At 43.3% G+C, this 17,105-nt stretch overlaps 2 protein-coding genes across 3 annotated transcripts in view; both read left to right on the top strand.

Annotated features, from left to right (window-relative positions):
• The window catches only part of LOC123514590 (chromatin target of PRMT1 protein-like), a 46,577-nt gene extending 34,243 nt beyond the window's left edge, over window positions 1-12,334 (top strand). Inside the window, exons 4-5 of the mRNA XM_045272554.1 lie at window positions 6,999-7,152; window positions 10,558-12,334. Of these exons, the coding sequence (XP_045128489.1) occupies window positions 6,999-7,152; window positions 10,558-10,750 (347 nt within the window). The 3' untranslated portion in view covers window positions 10,751-12,334. The remainder of the gene's footprint in view (window positions 1-6,998; window positions 7,153-10,557) is intronic.
• A 2,252-nt stretch (window positions 12,335-14,586) lies between these two features.
• LOC123514490 (protein enabled-like) overlaps window positions 14,587-17,105 on the top strand; it is a 135,329-nt gene continuing 132,810 nt past the window's right edge. Inside the window, exon 1 of one of the 2 annotated variants that reach the window (XM_045272369.1) lies at window positions 14,587-14,743. Coding sequence is in view for 1 of the 2 variants with exons in the window: in XM_045272372.1 (XP_045128307.1) it covers window positions 14,739-14,743 (5 nt within the window). In the remaining variant the exon portion in view is untranslated. The remainder of the gene's footprint in view (window positions 14,744-17,105) is intronic. The other variant, XM_045272372.1, reaches the window with a different exon arrangement.

Raw genomic sequence — 17,105 nt, 5'->3', positions numbered from 1 at the left:
ACTCGTAGCTGCTGATTGATGGCCTCAGCAGCCCGCCCACTGTCCTGGCGTGGATAGGTATAGGAGAGGGTGCAGTCATCAGCATAGGCCATGACTCCTGGCAGTAGCTGGAGAAGATCATCCACGTAGATATTCCACAGGAGTGGGCCAAGAATTGAACCCTGTGGCACTGATGCCTCCACAGGCAGGGACTCAGATGTTTGCCCGTTGACAACCACCTTGAGGCTTCTGTCCTGCAGGTAATTTCCCAAGAGTCGTAGCAAGCCACCCTGGATGCCTTTAGCACGAAGCTTTTCTAGTAATCCGTTGTGCCATACTTTATCAAAAGCTCCTGCTATGTCCAAAGCAACCACTATAGTGTCCTTGCCGTCGTCGAGGGCGTCCTGCCAATGCCTGGTGAGAAGCATCATTAGGTCGGAGGTTGACCTTCCAGGTCTGAACCCAAACTGTTGGTCTGAGAGGAGGGCATTGTCCTTGAGATGGCTACACACCACCTCTGCCACGACCCTCTCAAACACTTTACCCACCACTGACAACAGGGATATGGGTCTGTAGTTTTTTGGGTCCGTCCTGGAGCTTTTTGTGTACAGGAACTACTCGAGCCTCCTTCCACACTGAAGGCCAGACGTTTTCCCGTACACAAGTTGTGAAGACTTGGGTGAGAGGGGCAGCCAGTTCCTGGGAGCATCGCTTCAGCAGGTGCGGGCTGATGTCATCAGGGCCGGTGGCTTTCTGTGTGTCCAGCCCCGCAATAATCGCTTCACCTGCTGATGCGTCACCTCCACCATGGTGACAGTCTTCTCACATTGCTGGACCAGCTGAGGCGGTGGCTGCTGTGGATTCCCGACCTTCATTTTTCCAGCAAACAAGGAAGCCAGCAACTGTGCCCTCTCCTTACTGCTGGTGGCGACAGTACCGTCCTGCTTGCTGAGGGAGGGATGGATTCTTGGTGGCCAGTTCCTTGTTTGTCCTTAACAAGAGACCACCAAGTTTTGTTTCCTACGCCAGTGCCACACAGTTTCCGGCGCAGGCTTTCCTCCCACTTTTTTAAGGCCCACTTGCTGGTTACCACCATCCTCCTGCATGCAGCCCTGTGCAGGTCCTTGTTGCGCCGAGTCGGGTTCCTCTTGTAGCGGAGCCAGGCAGCATACTTTGCCTCGGCAGCAACACGGCAACGGTAGCCAAACCATGGCTGATCCGTCGATCTGGTGGTGTATTCCCTGTGTGGGACGTGGCGTCTCTGGAGGGCGAGAAGGTGAGAGGTGAGTGCAAGTGCTTCACTCTCTGCTCCTCCCTGTAGCAGAGTGGCCCATGGGGTGTGGGTCAGGTCGCGGCGCAGGAAGCCCAGTCTGCTTTGTTCCACAGCCAGATGGTGCGGGTGGTGGCCTCGTCCTGAGCCACGCCCACTTCCAGCTGTGTCAGTACAGCGTGATGGTCAGAGCTGCCCACGAGCCCCAGCTGATGACACTGAAGCTTGTCTTCCTGGTAGTCTGAGATGACAGGGTCTAATGTCCCTCCTCGTTCATGTGTGGGAAGGTGACATGATCTGTCAGACCCTGCACCTCCAGGAGATTCTCGTAGGCGTCTCTTTCCAGGTGGTGATTGAGATCCCCCACAATCAGCACGTGGCTGCAGCTGTGTGCCATCATCAGGTTGTCTAAGGTCTCAGTCAGGTACAGGAGTGAGTCAGGCCCTTGTCGCGGGGGGCGATACAGGGCACACAGCAGGAGGGCTGAGCGGTCTGCCAGCGTTACTCGGAAGTACATCATCTCCATCAGTGGAGGCGTGTCTATGTCGAGTAGCTGGGCCTGCATTCCTTCCTTGAAGCAGACAGCCACTCCACCTCCTGTTCGCTCCTGTCGGTCCCTCCTCACCCAGTGGGTGAAGCCCTGCATCCTGCCATACGTGGGCTCCACCTCTCTCTCTCTCTCTCTCTCTCTCTCTCTCTCTCTCTCTCTCTCTCTCTCTCTCTCTCTCTCTCTCTCTCTCTCTCTCTCTCTCTCTCTCTCTCTCTCTCTCTCTCTCTCTCTCTCTCTCTCTCTCTCTCTCTCTCTCTCTCTCTCTCTCTCTCTCTCTCTCTCTCTCTCTCTCTCTCTCTCTCTCTCTCTCTCTCTCTCTCTCTCTCTCTCTCTCTCTCTCTCTCTCTCTCTCTCTCTCTCTCTCTCTCTCTCTCTCTCTCTCTCTCTCTCTTCTCTCTCTCTCTCTCTCTCTCTCTCTCTCTCTCTCTCTATCTCTCTCTCTCTCTCTTCTCTCTACTCTTCTCTCTCTCTCCTCTCTCTCTCTCTCTCTCTCTCTCTCTCTCTCTCTCTCTCTCTCTCTCTCTCTTCTCTCTCTCTCTCTCTCTCTCTGTCTTTTCTCTCTTTCTGTGTCTCTTCTCTCTGTCTCTCTCTCTTGTCTCTCTCTCTCTGTTCTCTCTCTCTCTCTCTCTCTCTCTCTCTCTCTCTCTCTCTCTTCTCTCTTCTCTCTCTCTCTCTCTCTCTCTCTCTCTCTCTCTCTCTCTCTCTCTCTCTCTCTCTCTCTTTCCTCTCTCCTCTCTCTCTCTCTCTCTCTCTCTCTCTCTCACTTTTTCTCTCTCTTCTCTCTCTCTCTCTCTCTTGTCCTTTTTTCTCACTTATTGCTCACAGCTCTCTCTCTGTCCTCTCTCTTTCTCTGTCCTCTCTCTCTCATTCTATGTCTTGTTTCTCTCTCTTTGATCCTGGTGTTCTCTAGAACATGTCTTCTCTTTTCCTTCAGCTCCTCCACACTCTCCTCTTTCTCTTTCTGTTCTCAGCTTCCTGTCCATCTGTCTCTCTTCATCTCTTATTTCTTTCCTACTCTTTAGTCGAGGATTCTGATCTTTTCTCTTCTTCTCTCTTTCTGTATTCTCTAATAGTCTTCTCTCATCACAGTCACTCTGTTTCTCCTCTCACACACTCTCTCTCTCTCTGTTCTCTCTTTCTCTCTCTCTCTCTCTTCTCTCTCTCTCTCTCTCTCTCTCTCTCTCTCTCTCTCTCTCTCTCTCTCTCTCTCTCTCTCTCTCTCTCTCTCTCTCTCTCTCTCTCTCTCTCTCTCTCTCTCTCTCTCTCTCTCTCTCTCTCTCTCTCTCTCTCTCTCTCTCTCTCTCTCTCTCTCTCTCTCTCTCTCTCTCTCTCTCTCTCTCTCTCTCTCTCTCTCTCTCTCTCTCTCTCTCTCTCTCTCTCTCTCTCTCTCTCTCTCTCTCTCTCTCTCTCTCTCTCTCTCTCTCTCTCTCTCTCTCTCTCTCTCTCTCTCTCTCTCTCTCTCTCTCTCTCTCTCTCTCTCTCTCTCTCTCTCTCTCTCTCTCTCTCTCTCTCTCTCTCTCTCTCTCTCTCTCTCTCTCTCTCTCTCTCTCTCTCTCTCTCTCTCTCTCTCTCTCTCTCTCTCTCTCTCTCTCTCTCTCTCTCTCTCTCTCTCTCTCTCTCTCTCTCTCTCTCTCTCTCTCTCTCTCTCTCTCTCTCTCTCTCTCTCTCTCTCTCTCTCTCTCTCTCTCTCTCTCTCTCTCTCTCTCTCTCTCTCTCTCTCTCTCTCTCTCTCTCTCTCTCTCTCTCTCTCTCTCTCTCTCTCTCTCTCTCTCTCTCTCTCTCTCTCTCTCTCTCTCTCTCTCTCTCTCTCTCTCTCTCTCTCTCTCTCTCTCTCTCTCTCTCTCTCTCTCTCTCTCTCTCTCTCTCTCTCTCTCTCTCTCTCTCTCTCTCTCTCTCTCTCTCTCTCTCTCTCTCTCTCTCTCTCTCTCTCTCTCTCTCTCTCTCTCTCTCTCTCTCTCTCTCTCTCTCTCTCTCTCTCTCTCTCTCTCTCTCTCTCTCTCTCTCTCTCTCTCTCTCTCTCTCTCTCTCTCTCTCTCTCTCTCTCTCTCTCTCTCTCTCTCTCTCTCTCTCTCTCTCTCTCTCTCTCTCTCTCTCTCTCTCTCTCTCTCTCTCTCTCTCTCTCTCTCTCTCTCTCTCTCTCTCTCTCTCTCTCTCTCTCTCTCTCTCTCTCTCTCTCTCTCTCTCTCTCTCTCTCTCTCTCTCTCTCTCTCTCTCTCTCTCTCTCTCTCTCTCTCTCTCTCTCTCTCTCTCTCTCTCTCTCTCTCTCTCTCTCTCTCTCTCTCTCTCTCTCTCTCTCTCTCTCTCTCTCTCTCTCTCTCTCTCTCTCTCTCTCTCTCTCTCTCTCTTCTTTTTTTTTTCTTTAAACAAAACTTACAAAGGAACATGTACCCAAAGGCGCACTGTCGTGTGCTACCTATTCTAAGGGTACTACAATCTATTTCTCTACAATATTTACAAGACTTAAAAATAGATAATATACAAGATGGTCAGCATGTAAATGGAGCACTATTCGTTTCACTTCACTAGCACTATTCACGCACTGCACTACACTGAGTGTCACGTCACAAAGAGTGTCAGAGGAGTTGGCAGTGTCTGTCTCCACTTATGTGCCATCAGTTTGACACTGTGTGTGTTCATCTCCTGGACGTGAGGCACCGCGGCCGTGAACAAGTTCCACATCCTGGAGACGCGTCCTGCGAAGGTGCGTTGATGCTGACACCCGTGGGATCGCGGCACCTCTACGGCGTCACCACCATTGAGCACCGTTCTCGTGCTCCGTGCGGTGACTCTTAGAGGATGACGCAGCCCTGCCAGATGTGGCACTCTTTGCACCTGTGCCTTATGGAACACTACGATCGCCGCCACGTCTCTGCGGTGTTCCAGTGAATCAAGGGGACGCTCAGGCTCTGGGTGAGGTGGTAGTGCAGCATCTACTAGCCGTATGGCGCGGCGTTGGATGCTGTCCAGTCTCCTTCTGTGTGTGGCGGCACAGGACATCCAGGAGAGCTGCGTATTCAAGGTGGGGCCGCACCTGTGCCTTGTACAGCAGCAGTCTCCCCTTCCTGTCGAGGAAACTGGCGATCCTTCTGAGAGCGGAGATCCTGTGAGAGGCTTTCTTGGCAATGGTTTTGACATGCCTGTCAAACCTCAGCCCTCGATCCACCTCCACTCCAAGTATCTTGACGTCATCTTGGGTGGGAGAGCAGCGCCAAAGACAACTTTCCTGCCATTGCTGCCATGGCGGCTGGGGACCGAGACAACCATTGCTTGTGTCTTCTCCGGCGCGAATGTCACTTGCCAGCGAGCACACTCCTTTATCACTCGTAGCTGCTGATTGATGGCCTCAGCAGCCCGCCCACTGTCCTGGCGTGGATAGGTATAGGAGAGGGTGCAGTCATCAGCATAGGCCATGACTCCTGGCAGTAGCTCTCTCTCTCTCTCTCTCTCTCTCTCTCTCTCTCTCTCTCTCTCTCTCTCTCTCTCTCTCTCTCTCTCTCTCTCTCTCTCTCTCTCTCTCTCTCTCTCTCTCTCTCTCTCTCTCTCTCTCTCTCTCTCTCTCTCTCTCTCTCTCTCTCTCTCTCTCTCTCTCTCTCTCTCTCTCTCTCTCTCTCTCTCTCTCTCTCTCTCTCTCTCTCTCTCTCTCTCTCTCTCTCTCTCTCTCTCTCTCTCTCTCTCTCTCTCTCTCTCTCTCTCTCTCTCTCTCTCTCTCTCTCTCTCTCTCTCTCTCTCTCTCTCTCTCTCTCTCTCTCTCTCTCTCTCTCTCTCTCTCTCTCTCTCTCTCTCTCTCTCTCTCTCTCTCTCTCTCTCTCTCTCTCTCTCTCTCTCTCTCTCTCTCTCTCTCTCTCTCTCTCTCTCTCTCTCTCTCTCTCTCTCTCTCTCTCTCTCTCTCTCTCTCTCTCTCTCTCTCTCTCTCTCTCTCTCTCTCTCTCTCTCTCTCTCTCTCTCTCTCTCTCTCTCTCTCTCTCTCTCTCTCTCTCTCTCTCTCTCTCTCTCTCTCTCTCTCTCTCTCTCTCTCTCTCTCTCTCTCTCTCTCTCTCTCTCTCTCTCTCTCTCTCTCTCTCTCTCTCTCTCTCTCTCTCTCTCTCTCTCTCTCTCTCTCTCTCTCTCTCTCTCTCTCTCTCTCTCTCTCTCTCTCTCTCTCTCTCTCTCTCTCTCTCTCTCTCTCTCTCTCTCTCTCTCTCTCTCTCTCTCTCTCTCTCTCTCTCTCTCTCTCTCTCTCTCTCTCTCTCTCTCTCTCTCTCTCTCTCTCTCTCTCTCTCTCTCTCTCTCTCTCTCTCTCTCTCTCTCTCTCTCTCTCTCTCTCTCTCTCTCTCTCTCTCTCTCTCTCTCTCTCTCTCTCTCTCTCTCTCTCTCTCTCTCTCTCTCTCTCTCTCTCTCTCTCTCTCTCTCTCTCTCTCTCTCTCTCTCTCTCTCTCTCTCTCTCTCTCTCTCTCTCTCTCTCTCTCTCTCTCTCTCTCTCTCTCTCTCTGTCTCTCTCTCTCTCTCTCTCTCTCTCTCTCTCTCTCTCTCTCTCTCTCTCTCTCTCTCTCTCTCTCTCTCTCTCTCTCTCTCTCTCTCTCTCTCTCTCTCTCTCTCTCTCTCTCTCTCTCTCTCTCTCTCTCTCTCTCTCTCTCTCTGTCTCTCTCTCTCTCTCTCTCTCTCTCTCTCTCTCTCTCTCTCTCTCTCTCTCTCTCTCTCTCTCTCTCTCTCTCTCTCTCTCTCTCTCTCTCTCTCTCTCTCTCTCTCTCTCTCTCTCTCTCTCTCTCTCTCTCTCTCTCTCTCTCTCTCTCTCTCTCTCTCTCTCTCTCTCTCTCTCTCTCCAGCAATAGAGGGTAGTGCTTTACCTGCCATCATAGCAGATACAATTTTACATTACTGGTAAAACTTTTGATGTATTCCAGTCTGAAGGTTTCGTAACTGATATTGTCTGCTTAGGGTAGCGCAAACTGCCGCCTCCACTCTAGTTTGTTATATTGTAGCTAGGGAACCAATTTCGATTCAGAAAGACCCAGGTACTCTGTGCAGTGTGCACCTGACCCTCATGAATATATAAGGAGGATCAGTGCCTTTCTCTCAATAAGCTAAGAGATGTAGGAATGTCCTGTCTGTGGAAGCGTTTTGGTAATATCAGTTTATTATATATCTGAGTAAAACATATATATTTTCAAGTATATTATAACATTTAGAACTAGTACACATTCATAATGTCTGTTTATCCAGGTAGAGGAGCAAGCGGTCTGCGTGGCTTACGAGGAGCAAGAGGGGGAAAATTTGTGCGTGGCCGTGGCGTACGAGGCAACCCTGCAGGCAGAGGAATGAGAGGCAATCTTCGTGGACGTAGCACTGTTGGATTACAAGGCAGAGGCGGGTTCAGGTAAACAAACTTTGAACTTTATTTTGACATATTGTTATTTATTTACATACCTTTTGTGTTAGGTTTAGCATGATTAGCTCACTGCTGAAACCTGTCAGATTTTAATTTCATGTCAGATTGAGAGAATTAGCCATTTCTTTCTTCACATGATGAGTCCTTTACCAAGACTAATGTTGCTTGTTATCTGACTTTATCTCCCATCAGTATAGAGGGGCTTTTATTTTAAGTCTTGCAGCAAACTTCTGTAGGTTGCTGTTGTTGATAATGATAACTTTTGTATTACAGTTCTCTGTCACAAAATCATAGTTATTAATGAATAAAGTTTTTCTGATCAGCTTGTCTAGTCTCATGACATTATAGTAGGGCTGGGCGGGAACTGAGTCTAAAATCGAGTCCATCGATTCTGTCGCGTCCAACAAGGAACCAAGTCCAAAGTCTGGGAATCGAGTCCTAACAAGTTAAAGCAATTTTTAATTTGTATGGCACCTCATTATATCATACATTAGAGAATATGTATAAGAAGTAATTATGAAACAAAATATGTTTGTCAAAGTACAGGTAACTCGATTTATGCGATAGATGTGTTCCAAGAGGCATCGCATATATCAAAATTCGTGTAAAACAAACATGTAATTCTCATAAGAAACAATAGATAGTAGAGGGTATGCAGGATGTGGTCCAAAAGTTTGAACAAAATACTCAATTTATTTGGCTAAATTAACAAGTTTTTATTATTTACCATTCTAAATACTAGAAGTGTATTTAAAGTAAAGGGAAAAGCAAGAAATGATAAGAGAAAGCTAAAAATAATAAGAGAAAACAACAAAACAAAGAATACGTAAACAAAGCACTCACTGCGTCACTGCCTTCACCACTCATACCACAGTCAGTCACCATCTTCCTCTGAGCTTTACCACTTTATCAAAAATCCACTTATTAAAAATAACCCCTCATGTAGAAGAAGATGAACGATGTTTTGGGGTCATCTTGGTGAATTATAGGCAGATTGAAGAGATTCTGTCTGTACTCAGTGCTGCAGACTGCACATGAGGCACGAGAAAAGTGGAGCTGGATCCAAGATTTTTTAACAATATCAGAGCAACCTCCTGCCATGAAATGGCATCCATGAACGCTTGGAGGGACTAATTACTAATGAAATACCGTGGTATTTCATTAGTAATTCACTATCACTCAGTGCCACGGAGTCGAGGTTATCCTCATGGCATTAGCGTATATGAATACTAAGATATGATATCCATTATAGCAGGTAATAGTGGAATGGAAACATAAATATCATGGTGAAAGCAACACACAAGCTAAAAGGTTCACAAGAAGAAGAAGCGGCCGAGTCGCCGCGAGTCTCTGCTTCATCTGTGGCCGATCTCATCTCTGCTTTATTTTTTGGTATTCCATGTAAGATTTCACTTTATGCATTACAAAACAATCCTTTCTTGGAGGCAAGGTTTGTAAAAAGCTAATAGAAATGTTGTTTTATGAACATAAATGCATATATAAGACAGTAACACCACCTCAAGAGGTGGTGTTCCCAGCAACCTTAGAGCAACCTGATAGTAACCTTGTTACCGTCCCTCCAAGCGTTCATGGATGACATTTCGCGGCAGGAGGTTGCTCTGACACTGTTAAAGTTTCTTGGATCCAGCTCCTGGCAGCCAATGAGCACTTTTAGGCAGGCTACCAACCTCCACCCACTAACAGCAATGAATCTTTGTGGATGCTATTTTATGAAGGTTGGTATGTGAGCAGGTTGTCTGTACCAACATAAACAACAACCTGCTTCTTGGATCCGGCCCCGGAGCTCTCACCTATTGGCCAGCTGCAGAACTCTCTGGCGCGCAGTTTGAAATTGCGTCTGGTGTTCAGTTTGAAAATGCGGTTGGGTCAAATTGCTTATAAGCAAACCGATCGTGCAAATTAATTTAATTAAAAAAATTTTTTTTGGGGGCATTATAACAAAAACGTGTAAATCAAACGCGTGTAAATTGAGTTACCTATATATATATATATATATATATATATATATATATATATATATATATATATATATATATATATATATATATTGTTGATCTTTTTTGAGTTACACTTGATCAGATTTGAAAAAGAAAACATCTTGTAGAATGATGAAAGTAAAACCATACAGATTTATGGTCATATTTAATGTTCCTGATTTATTTGAAAAAAAAAGCAACTTTACCATATAGCATATAAATAAGAAAAATCTTTAGAAAGAAAAGTAATAAAATTGAATATTCTCTAAATAAAATAATTGCTCTTTCTAAGAAATAGTGTGTAATTCCTAATTTGCTTCCCAATTGTGGTGCTCTGACCAAAGGAAAATGAAAAATTTTTGTTTCTCATTTTGATAAATAAACAGGTAAGTAAACAAATAAAGAGAACCTGCATACCCATTACATGGTTCATCATGATAATTTTTGGTTGAGCATGTTACTAAAACCATTATTTCAAAATTATTTATAAATTGTATGCTCTCCATCCCAGTTGTGGTGCTCTGAACAAAAGAAAGGCACTTTCTGAAAATGCGATTTTCTATGAATAACCAAGTCAACTGTAACTGGCTCATAGGCTTCAGTGAATGTTATTTCACCAGTGAGATGTGGAGTTTGCTCAGCCAACATCTGCTGTGTTCTCTCATCAGACAATCCACAGGGATGCGACATGTCAAATTTGCCCATGAAAGAAACCAGAAGAAAAAATCTTGTACCAGGATTCTTATCAAATCCCAGACAACATATTTAGCATGATTTAGAGGTAGTAGGGCTCTGCATGTCACATTTACAGGCCTATAAAGAATGTTTTGCCCCGACACATGTTCATGAGTTAATATTTCACAAACAGAGTTTGTAGGTCCACCTGGCATCACAGCCTTTATCTAAGAAGGAAAGAGCATTGCCAGCAAGAAGCCCGTGTTTCCTTCTTTAAATCTGATGACCAACAGACACTAGACTCAGACTCATAGACCTTGGAGTAAGGTATGCGTGAAAAATGGCGTGCTTTTTCAAAATCACTAACTATTGACTCCATGTGGAGTTACATTCCCGTTTAAGGGTTTAGCAAAGCTTGAGAAAATTTGTCTCATGACTGTTATGAAAGATTCTACATAACCTCAGCCCCGTGGTGCTCCAATCACTTATCCTTATTCTTCCTTTGCAAGGTAAAAATCATTATAATCTTCCTTTCATTCTCTTTAATGGTAAATTCTAGAGTATTCAGTTTTTTTTATCTTTTCAATCCTCATACCTTTTGGGATATTTCATGAAAAAGTAAAGTATTTGCTTTTATTACTTTTTGAGGAATTTTCTTTCAGTTAGTTTTTGCAATTTTTTTTCCAATTTCTTTATATCTTATTACATATATATCTCCCAGGGGTAGAGGACGTGGAGGTCGTATTGGTCGAGGAGGAAGAGGCAGTCGAGGGGGACGTGCAGCAGCTAATGGCAAGGTTGCAGATAATTGCACCCGAGAAGAGCTTGACCAGCAGCTGGACGAATACATGAGCAAGACTAAGAGTGCTCTTGACACAGAACTGGACCAGTACATGAAAGATGCTCCTGTCTAAAGATGATGTTTTTGCTGTAGGTTCGCACTAAGTCTGTGATTGGACACAGGAATTTTGTAGATTTATATTTTGTTTTTGTTTATTTATTTTTATAAAGCTTTGGAAAGTGTATATTGGATTTAGTCTACATAGGAGATTTGTTCTTCAAAAGTTGATTTTTGTAAAATGTTTCGAGCAGGTATTGCTCAAAAGGTAATCAGCACCAGTCACAGGGATTACACTTACAATGTTAACAGCATGTATTTGTGTATATATGTAGTAGGCCAACTGCCCTTCTGAAAAAAAAAAAAAATAAGAAACTGTTTAGACAATGAATTAGGAATTTAGCTCCATCCATATATTGATTTTTACATACAAGGCATGGCTGAAAGTCTAATAAGAAATGAAGTGATTTATCATTGAAAATATAACAAAAGTCTACATAAAGGAAAGTTATTATTATTTACACAAATTGTATGGCTTGTTATCTTCTCCAAACTAAGAAAATTGAAGTCATTTCTTCCATTTGTTAAATACAGTAGTGTAAAGTAGTTGTATCTAAAGCATTATTATTGTTTTATTATGAATTCTATACAAGTTATGAGAGGTTGTAGATATTAATAGTTTCCTGTATGAGGCTGACTTTTGTGTGCAGTACTAGGTGTGAGGGCATCCACTCAGCCACTGCTATCAATCATTGGCTCTGTTTTCAATTATTCTCGGCTTAGCTTTTCCTTGTAGTGTTCAGTGGGTAGGAAAGCACCTGTGACCCAACTCTCCACATGCATTTTTTAATGGCAGGTCTGTTGTTGGTGTTCAGAAGAGTTTCCTCATTGGGCAGCAGCACAGACATTTTAAGCCTTAGTATTGTGAGTACTTTCTTACTCAGTCCCCCCCTCCCCCCATAACTCTCTCTCTCTCTCTCTCTCTCTCTCTCTCTCTCTCTCTCTCTCTCTCTCTCTCTCTCTCTCTCTCTCTCTCTCTCTCTCTCTCTCTCTCTCTCTCTCTCTCTCTCTCTCTCTCTCTCTCTCTCTCTCACACAAACAAGGGTCCACATGCTGTACACACCCTTGTTATATTTTGAAAATCATTGTTTTCATACCAAGTCTATAACTGGTGTTAATGTGATTAGGTATAAGTAGTAATATCAAGGAAATGACATGACTTTTTCTTTGCAAGATATACTTTATTATTATTTTTTTCCTAGTTGTCAGGGCATTCAAGTTTTTGTATTTTAGGCTCTGTGATTGGCTTGAAATAAAAGTGAAAGGAAAATATGCTGGCAAAGTTATTGCCATTTTACAAAAAGATTTTTGTTTCTGATTGTGATGAAATATCTGGTCCTTGGTTCTGTATGTATTCTCAGATTGTTATTATCATCATTTATTTTCTTGTGTCAAGCATCTATCTCAGAAATGGTGTCTTAAAATTGATGTAATGAGGATATGTGTAAGTATTAACAAATGATAGCTTTAAGTTGATAAGAATATACTTTTTTGTTGTAAATGTATAATGATAACTTTATTCTTAAAACTTGAGTGGAGATATCCTCGATTGTACAAATAATGTTTAATAGGTACATTAAGAAATACATTTGTAAGAATATTTGGTAGTGTTTAACAACCTTGTTAACTGGGTGCTAAGAATTTAGTTTGATGATTTTCAACTTCAGATATAATAGTATATAATATATATATATATATATATATATATATATATATATATATATATATATATATATATATATATATATATATATATATATTGTCATCATCATTTTTGTGTAACATCCACATTTTCCCATTTAGGGTAGGATTGGACAGGTGATGACTGCTTTCCACAACTGGCGATCTTGTACTATATGACATTCTATTCCCAACAGATTCATATCCTCCGTTACACACACTCTCCACTTTTTCTTTAGCTTTCCCACTGGCTGTCGACCTCCAAGCCTCACCTCTTCCACCTCGTTCAACATCACTCCCGCCGATCTTCTCTGAACCATCTCAATCTTCTCTTCCTTAGCTCAACAGATAGGTCTTTAACTCCACATATCTCCACTACCTCACTGCTGGACCTCCTGTCTTGCCACCTCACTTCTGCCACGTATGTCAGCATCCTGTGGTCAAAGCTACTAGAATATGTCAGTCTGTTTATCAACGCCCATGTTTCTGCTTCATACAGAAAGGCAGATGTGACATGGGCTTCATATACTCTTCCCTGGATCCTCAGTTTTATGCAATGATTTGCCAATAAACTGGCAATTTCTCACCATCTTCCCCTTGCAGCTGCTATTCAAGCCCTTACTGCTCTCTCTGCATCCACTTCATAGCCTAACCATATACCTGGTATTTGGTTGAGAAAATTATCACACACCACACACCCATTATTAGGTCAGTGAGCGAGCGAGGATTCATGGTCTGCACCTTTACCAATATTAGACATTTTGTATAATAAGTTAACATGAATTTCATTAACTCTTGTTTTCTGCATGAACACTTTCTGTGACATTACTTGCACAAAGTAAGCACAAACACAAGAATATTTAGCCAACAAAGCTATGTGCATGTGAAAAGAGAGTTTTCCATGTGCATTGCATGTGTTTTTGAAATATTTATAAGTCTCATTGTGGTATATGAAGGGAATATGACACTGTTTTATATCTTACCATGCAAACAGGTTGCCACTCTATTAAGTTTATAAATATATAAATAGAATAAAATAAATTTTATTTAGGAAATCAATCCTACGCCCATGCTTTGCCAACTTCAAGTTTAGCTACACAATTAAGTCTTTGTGTGTATAAAGAACTGCTAATATTCGAAATTGTTAAGTCACCCATTAATATGCAACACAAGAAATCTTTGTGTTTATGTTGAAATAAATAATGGAAAACTGTGTGTGTGTGTGTGTGTGTGTGTGTGTGTGTGTGTGTGTGTTTCAAGGAGGGACTTTGATAATTTTCTATAACTTACCTTATTATATTCTTTGATGACTATTACAATTTGAAATATTTGTGTATGGAAATATTGTTTTACAAATCTTTTTTAATGTAAAAATTACTTTTCATACTCTTGAAAATTTGTTTATATGCAGTTAAAAAATTTCTTTCCTTCTCTCCATAAACTTTGCCTGTATGGTGAGTATTAGACATTTGTTTATTTAAAATTCTTAGTAGTTTGGCCACAATGATGATAAATGTCATAGCTGAGATCACACTATGCTAAAGAAGGTAGGATACCGTGTACTTCGAACCCTTATGAATCTATCTCTGAATCGAAGAAAATTTTCTTAGAGGTACACAAGAACTGGATACTGGTTCTTTTATTATGGTGGTATCATCACTGTAAAGTATATGTATCTGAATTATTTTATATTATTACATGATTGACTTTGGATCGGGTACCTATATAGTGTGTGTGTGTGTGTGTGTGTGTGTGTGTGTGTGTAATGTAGGTAAAAAATAAAATAAAGTAGAAGTTCGATCGTGTCTTGAGTTAATTTACACATGCCAATTTTTACATCTGCCGAGGCATGAGTAAGATGTAAACAAACAACATAAAAAATCATTCAACACTTGCATAGTTCAACAAGTAGTAGTATGATATTTTGTATGTTTTTCAAAATGTCAGGGAGTTTTATCGAGCCTAAAACACTATACTTCAACAGGGAAAGAAGAATTTGAGTATTCGAAATAACACAAATACTTCCGTCATTGGCAATGTTAGTGCTAGATATTGTAGTGAATGAGTTAGTTGAATGCAGTTGGTGTTTCCTTGAGAAGAAATGATCGGAGATAGAGAGATGGCAGCCTTCAGCGCGCACTGAGTTCGATCGCAGCGTCAGGGAGCAACATGGCGGCAGTTGTCAGTGAGGTGGGGGCGAGGGAGGCTGCGCTGCGCCGGGCTAACTGTGCTTCCGTGCTCGTTCTATCTCCATGACGGTGTATACGGGAATATCCTAGTGAGGAATCTCATCCATACACACTGGATACTTATAAGGACACAAAATGAGGTAGGTACGCGAGGATCCCCAGGAAGTCGTATTGAATAACATAAGGGTTTTAAAGTCTGGAGCGAAGCGACTTATTTCTGGCAGCCTTTGTTGACTGGCCGTGGTGGGGCTGTGTATGCTGGGCGGCGGTACGGGCCGTGTCCCAAGCACCCTCGTGTGTGCTGCCCTCGCCTGCGTCTCCGAGTTTTGCTCAGAAAACAATAAATCATGGGTGAGACGCCACCCCCAAGGCAGGGCGGTGTGGTGAGGGGCGGCTTGTCCTCTCCTGCCTCGGCCCCGGCAGTCCCGAGCTGACCAGAGGAGGGGCAAAGGGGCCTAAGCCTTATAGTGTGGCTGGGAGGTGCCGGTGTGACCTGAGGTGTGGCTGGGAGCAGTGTGACTCAGGGCACAGCACGAGATGCAGTGGGGGGCGGCGGTGTGACCTGTCTCCTGTGGTGTGGCTCAGCACATGGGATCAGAGGTGTGGCTTGAAACGCACTGGAAGGCGCCAGTGCAAGGTGATGTGTGGCTTAAAACACAGACAGGCAGGGGTTGGAGCACAATGGGTGGTGATAGCGTGGGACCGTGGGCTGAGATGTGGCTGGAAACAAATGAAGGATTGTGAGCCACCTGTGGGCAGCAAGGTTTGCGGCAGGGGACACTTTCTATGGAAGTTTGGATATTGCCTGTTTGTGATGATCATGGCCCTGCCCTCCTCAAAGATGATTGCACTTGTCAATATATATTATCACGATGGAAGAAAATTAATCACTCTACTAAAATTGGACACAAAATTGGATGAAACACAGGTCAAACAGATTCCAGCCCATCACATCTTCTGCCTGGTATCCTGTCATATCACCAGTGTGTAATGGGCCAAGCCATTACATTTTGCTTAACTATATATACATTGATTTATTGTTACTTTCATTAATTATTTTATTGAGCTGGTGAAATTACCTTGAATATTTCTTCTTGATTCCGTATTGTTTAGTATGGCGACATCACAGTTGAATAATGAACTTTGCTCAACAATCGGCCTGAGGAAATGTAATCTTACCTGGTGGAGTTTGATTGATAATGTTATATAGATTGGTATACACCATTGCAACACATTGATAGTTCTCAAAAGACTAAGCAGAGCAAATATGAAGAGGAGAGCAAACATTTCAGACAAGAATTAAGAATAACATGGTAATGGCTTGGAGACAAAGGGGATAAAAGAAGAAGAGAATGAAAGCATGCTAGGATAAGCACTAGTAGACTAATTTCTTATTGCCATCCCCTGCAGGATTTCTTACTAATAAGAACTGGTTAGATAAAGAGAGAGTTATTTTTGAGTTTTGTTATAACCTGTTCAGAGGTTGCACAGTTTTATATAACTGAAAGAGTTTTTATAGCTTCTTGCAAAGTTGTGTCACCATTGTGCTTCATAAGTCTTAATTTGTACTATATGCCTCCGTGTTGATATACTAGTGTGCACGTAGTAGGTAAAGACCACAAAGCATGTTTCACATAACCATGCACATTTTGTATATGTACCAGCATGTGAATGGCTGTCTCATATGAAAGAGAAATGTTGTAAGACTGAAAGACTGTAACAGTTACTTCACTTGTTAAAACTGCAATTTGGTACTAACTATTGGAAATGTGGTAATGGTGCATAAGAAATGTGTGAGGAAGCAGAAAAGAGCAAACTATTTTGACACTACAGAAGTATTAAGCCTCAGGTAAAGAATTTCTCTCTCTCTCTCTCTCTCTCTCTCTCTCTCTCTCTCTCTCTCTCTCTCTCTCTCTCTCTCTCTCTCTCTCTCTCTCTCTCAAATAGAATAGGAAGGAAGAGTAGGAGTGGAGGTTGAGGCTGGAGGAAGGTGATGAGGTGGAAGTTAGAGGAAGAACAGGTCACTGTGGGAGGAATGGCGAAGGGAGGGAGAATTAAGGTTATATGGTAGAGAGAGAAGGTCAAGTAGGTAAGAGAGAAGGATGGGCAGATTGAGGGAAATAGAGCTGGTAGTAGAGAGAACTGAGGTACATATGAAAAAATGCATGTGAGAGAGAGAGAGAGAGAGAGAGAGAGAGAGAGAGAGAGAGAGAGAGAGAAAGGCTTGGGATTGTGGATGTGCAGGAAACCTTTGACTTTACTTGGGACTTATCAAGTGAAATTCAGAATGTAGACTATGTTCAATTTTGTGCTTTCTTCACTCAGGCTCATACAGTGTTAGGGTTTTCCCAACACTCATGTTTTCTACCCATTGGTCAAAGTTGATGGGTCTTATGGAAAAGTGGAATTTTAAGGTAAGGGAAGCAGATTTGAATTTAAACACTGCCTGGATGTGTATGTAGATTAAACTAAACTCACATCACCTGCTGTACACCAGGTTTT

The sequence above is a fragment of the Portunus trituberculatus genome, chromosome 38 (genome assembly GCF_017591435.1).
Source record: "Portunus trituberculatus isolate SZX2019 chromosome 38, ASM1759143v1, whole genome shotgun sequence".
NCBI classification, from domain to species: domain Eukaryota; kingdom Metazoa; phylum Arthropoda; class Malacostraca; order Decapoda; family Portunidae; genus Portunus; species Portunus trituberculatus.
Note: the sequence above shows the minus strand (reverse complement) of the source record. Positions and strands in the feature narration are given on the sequence as shown.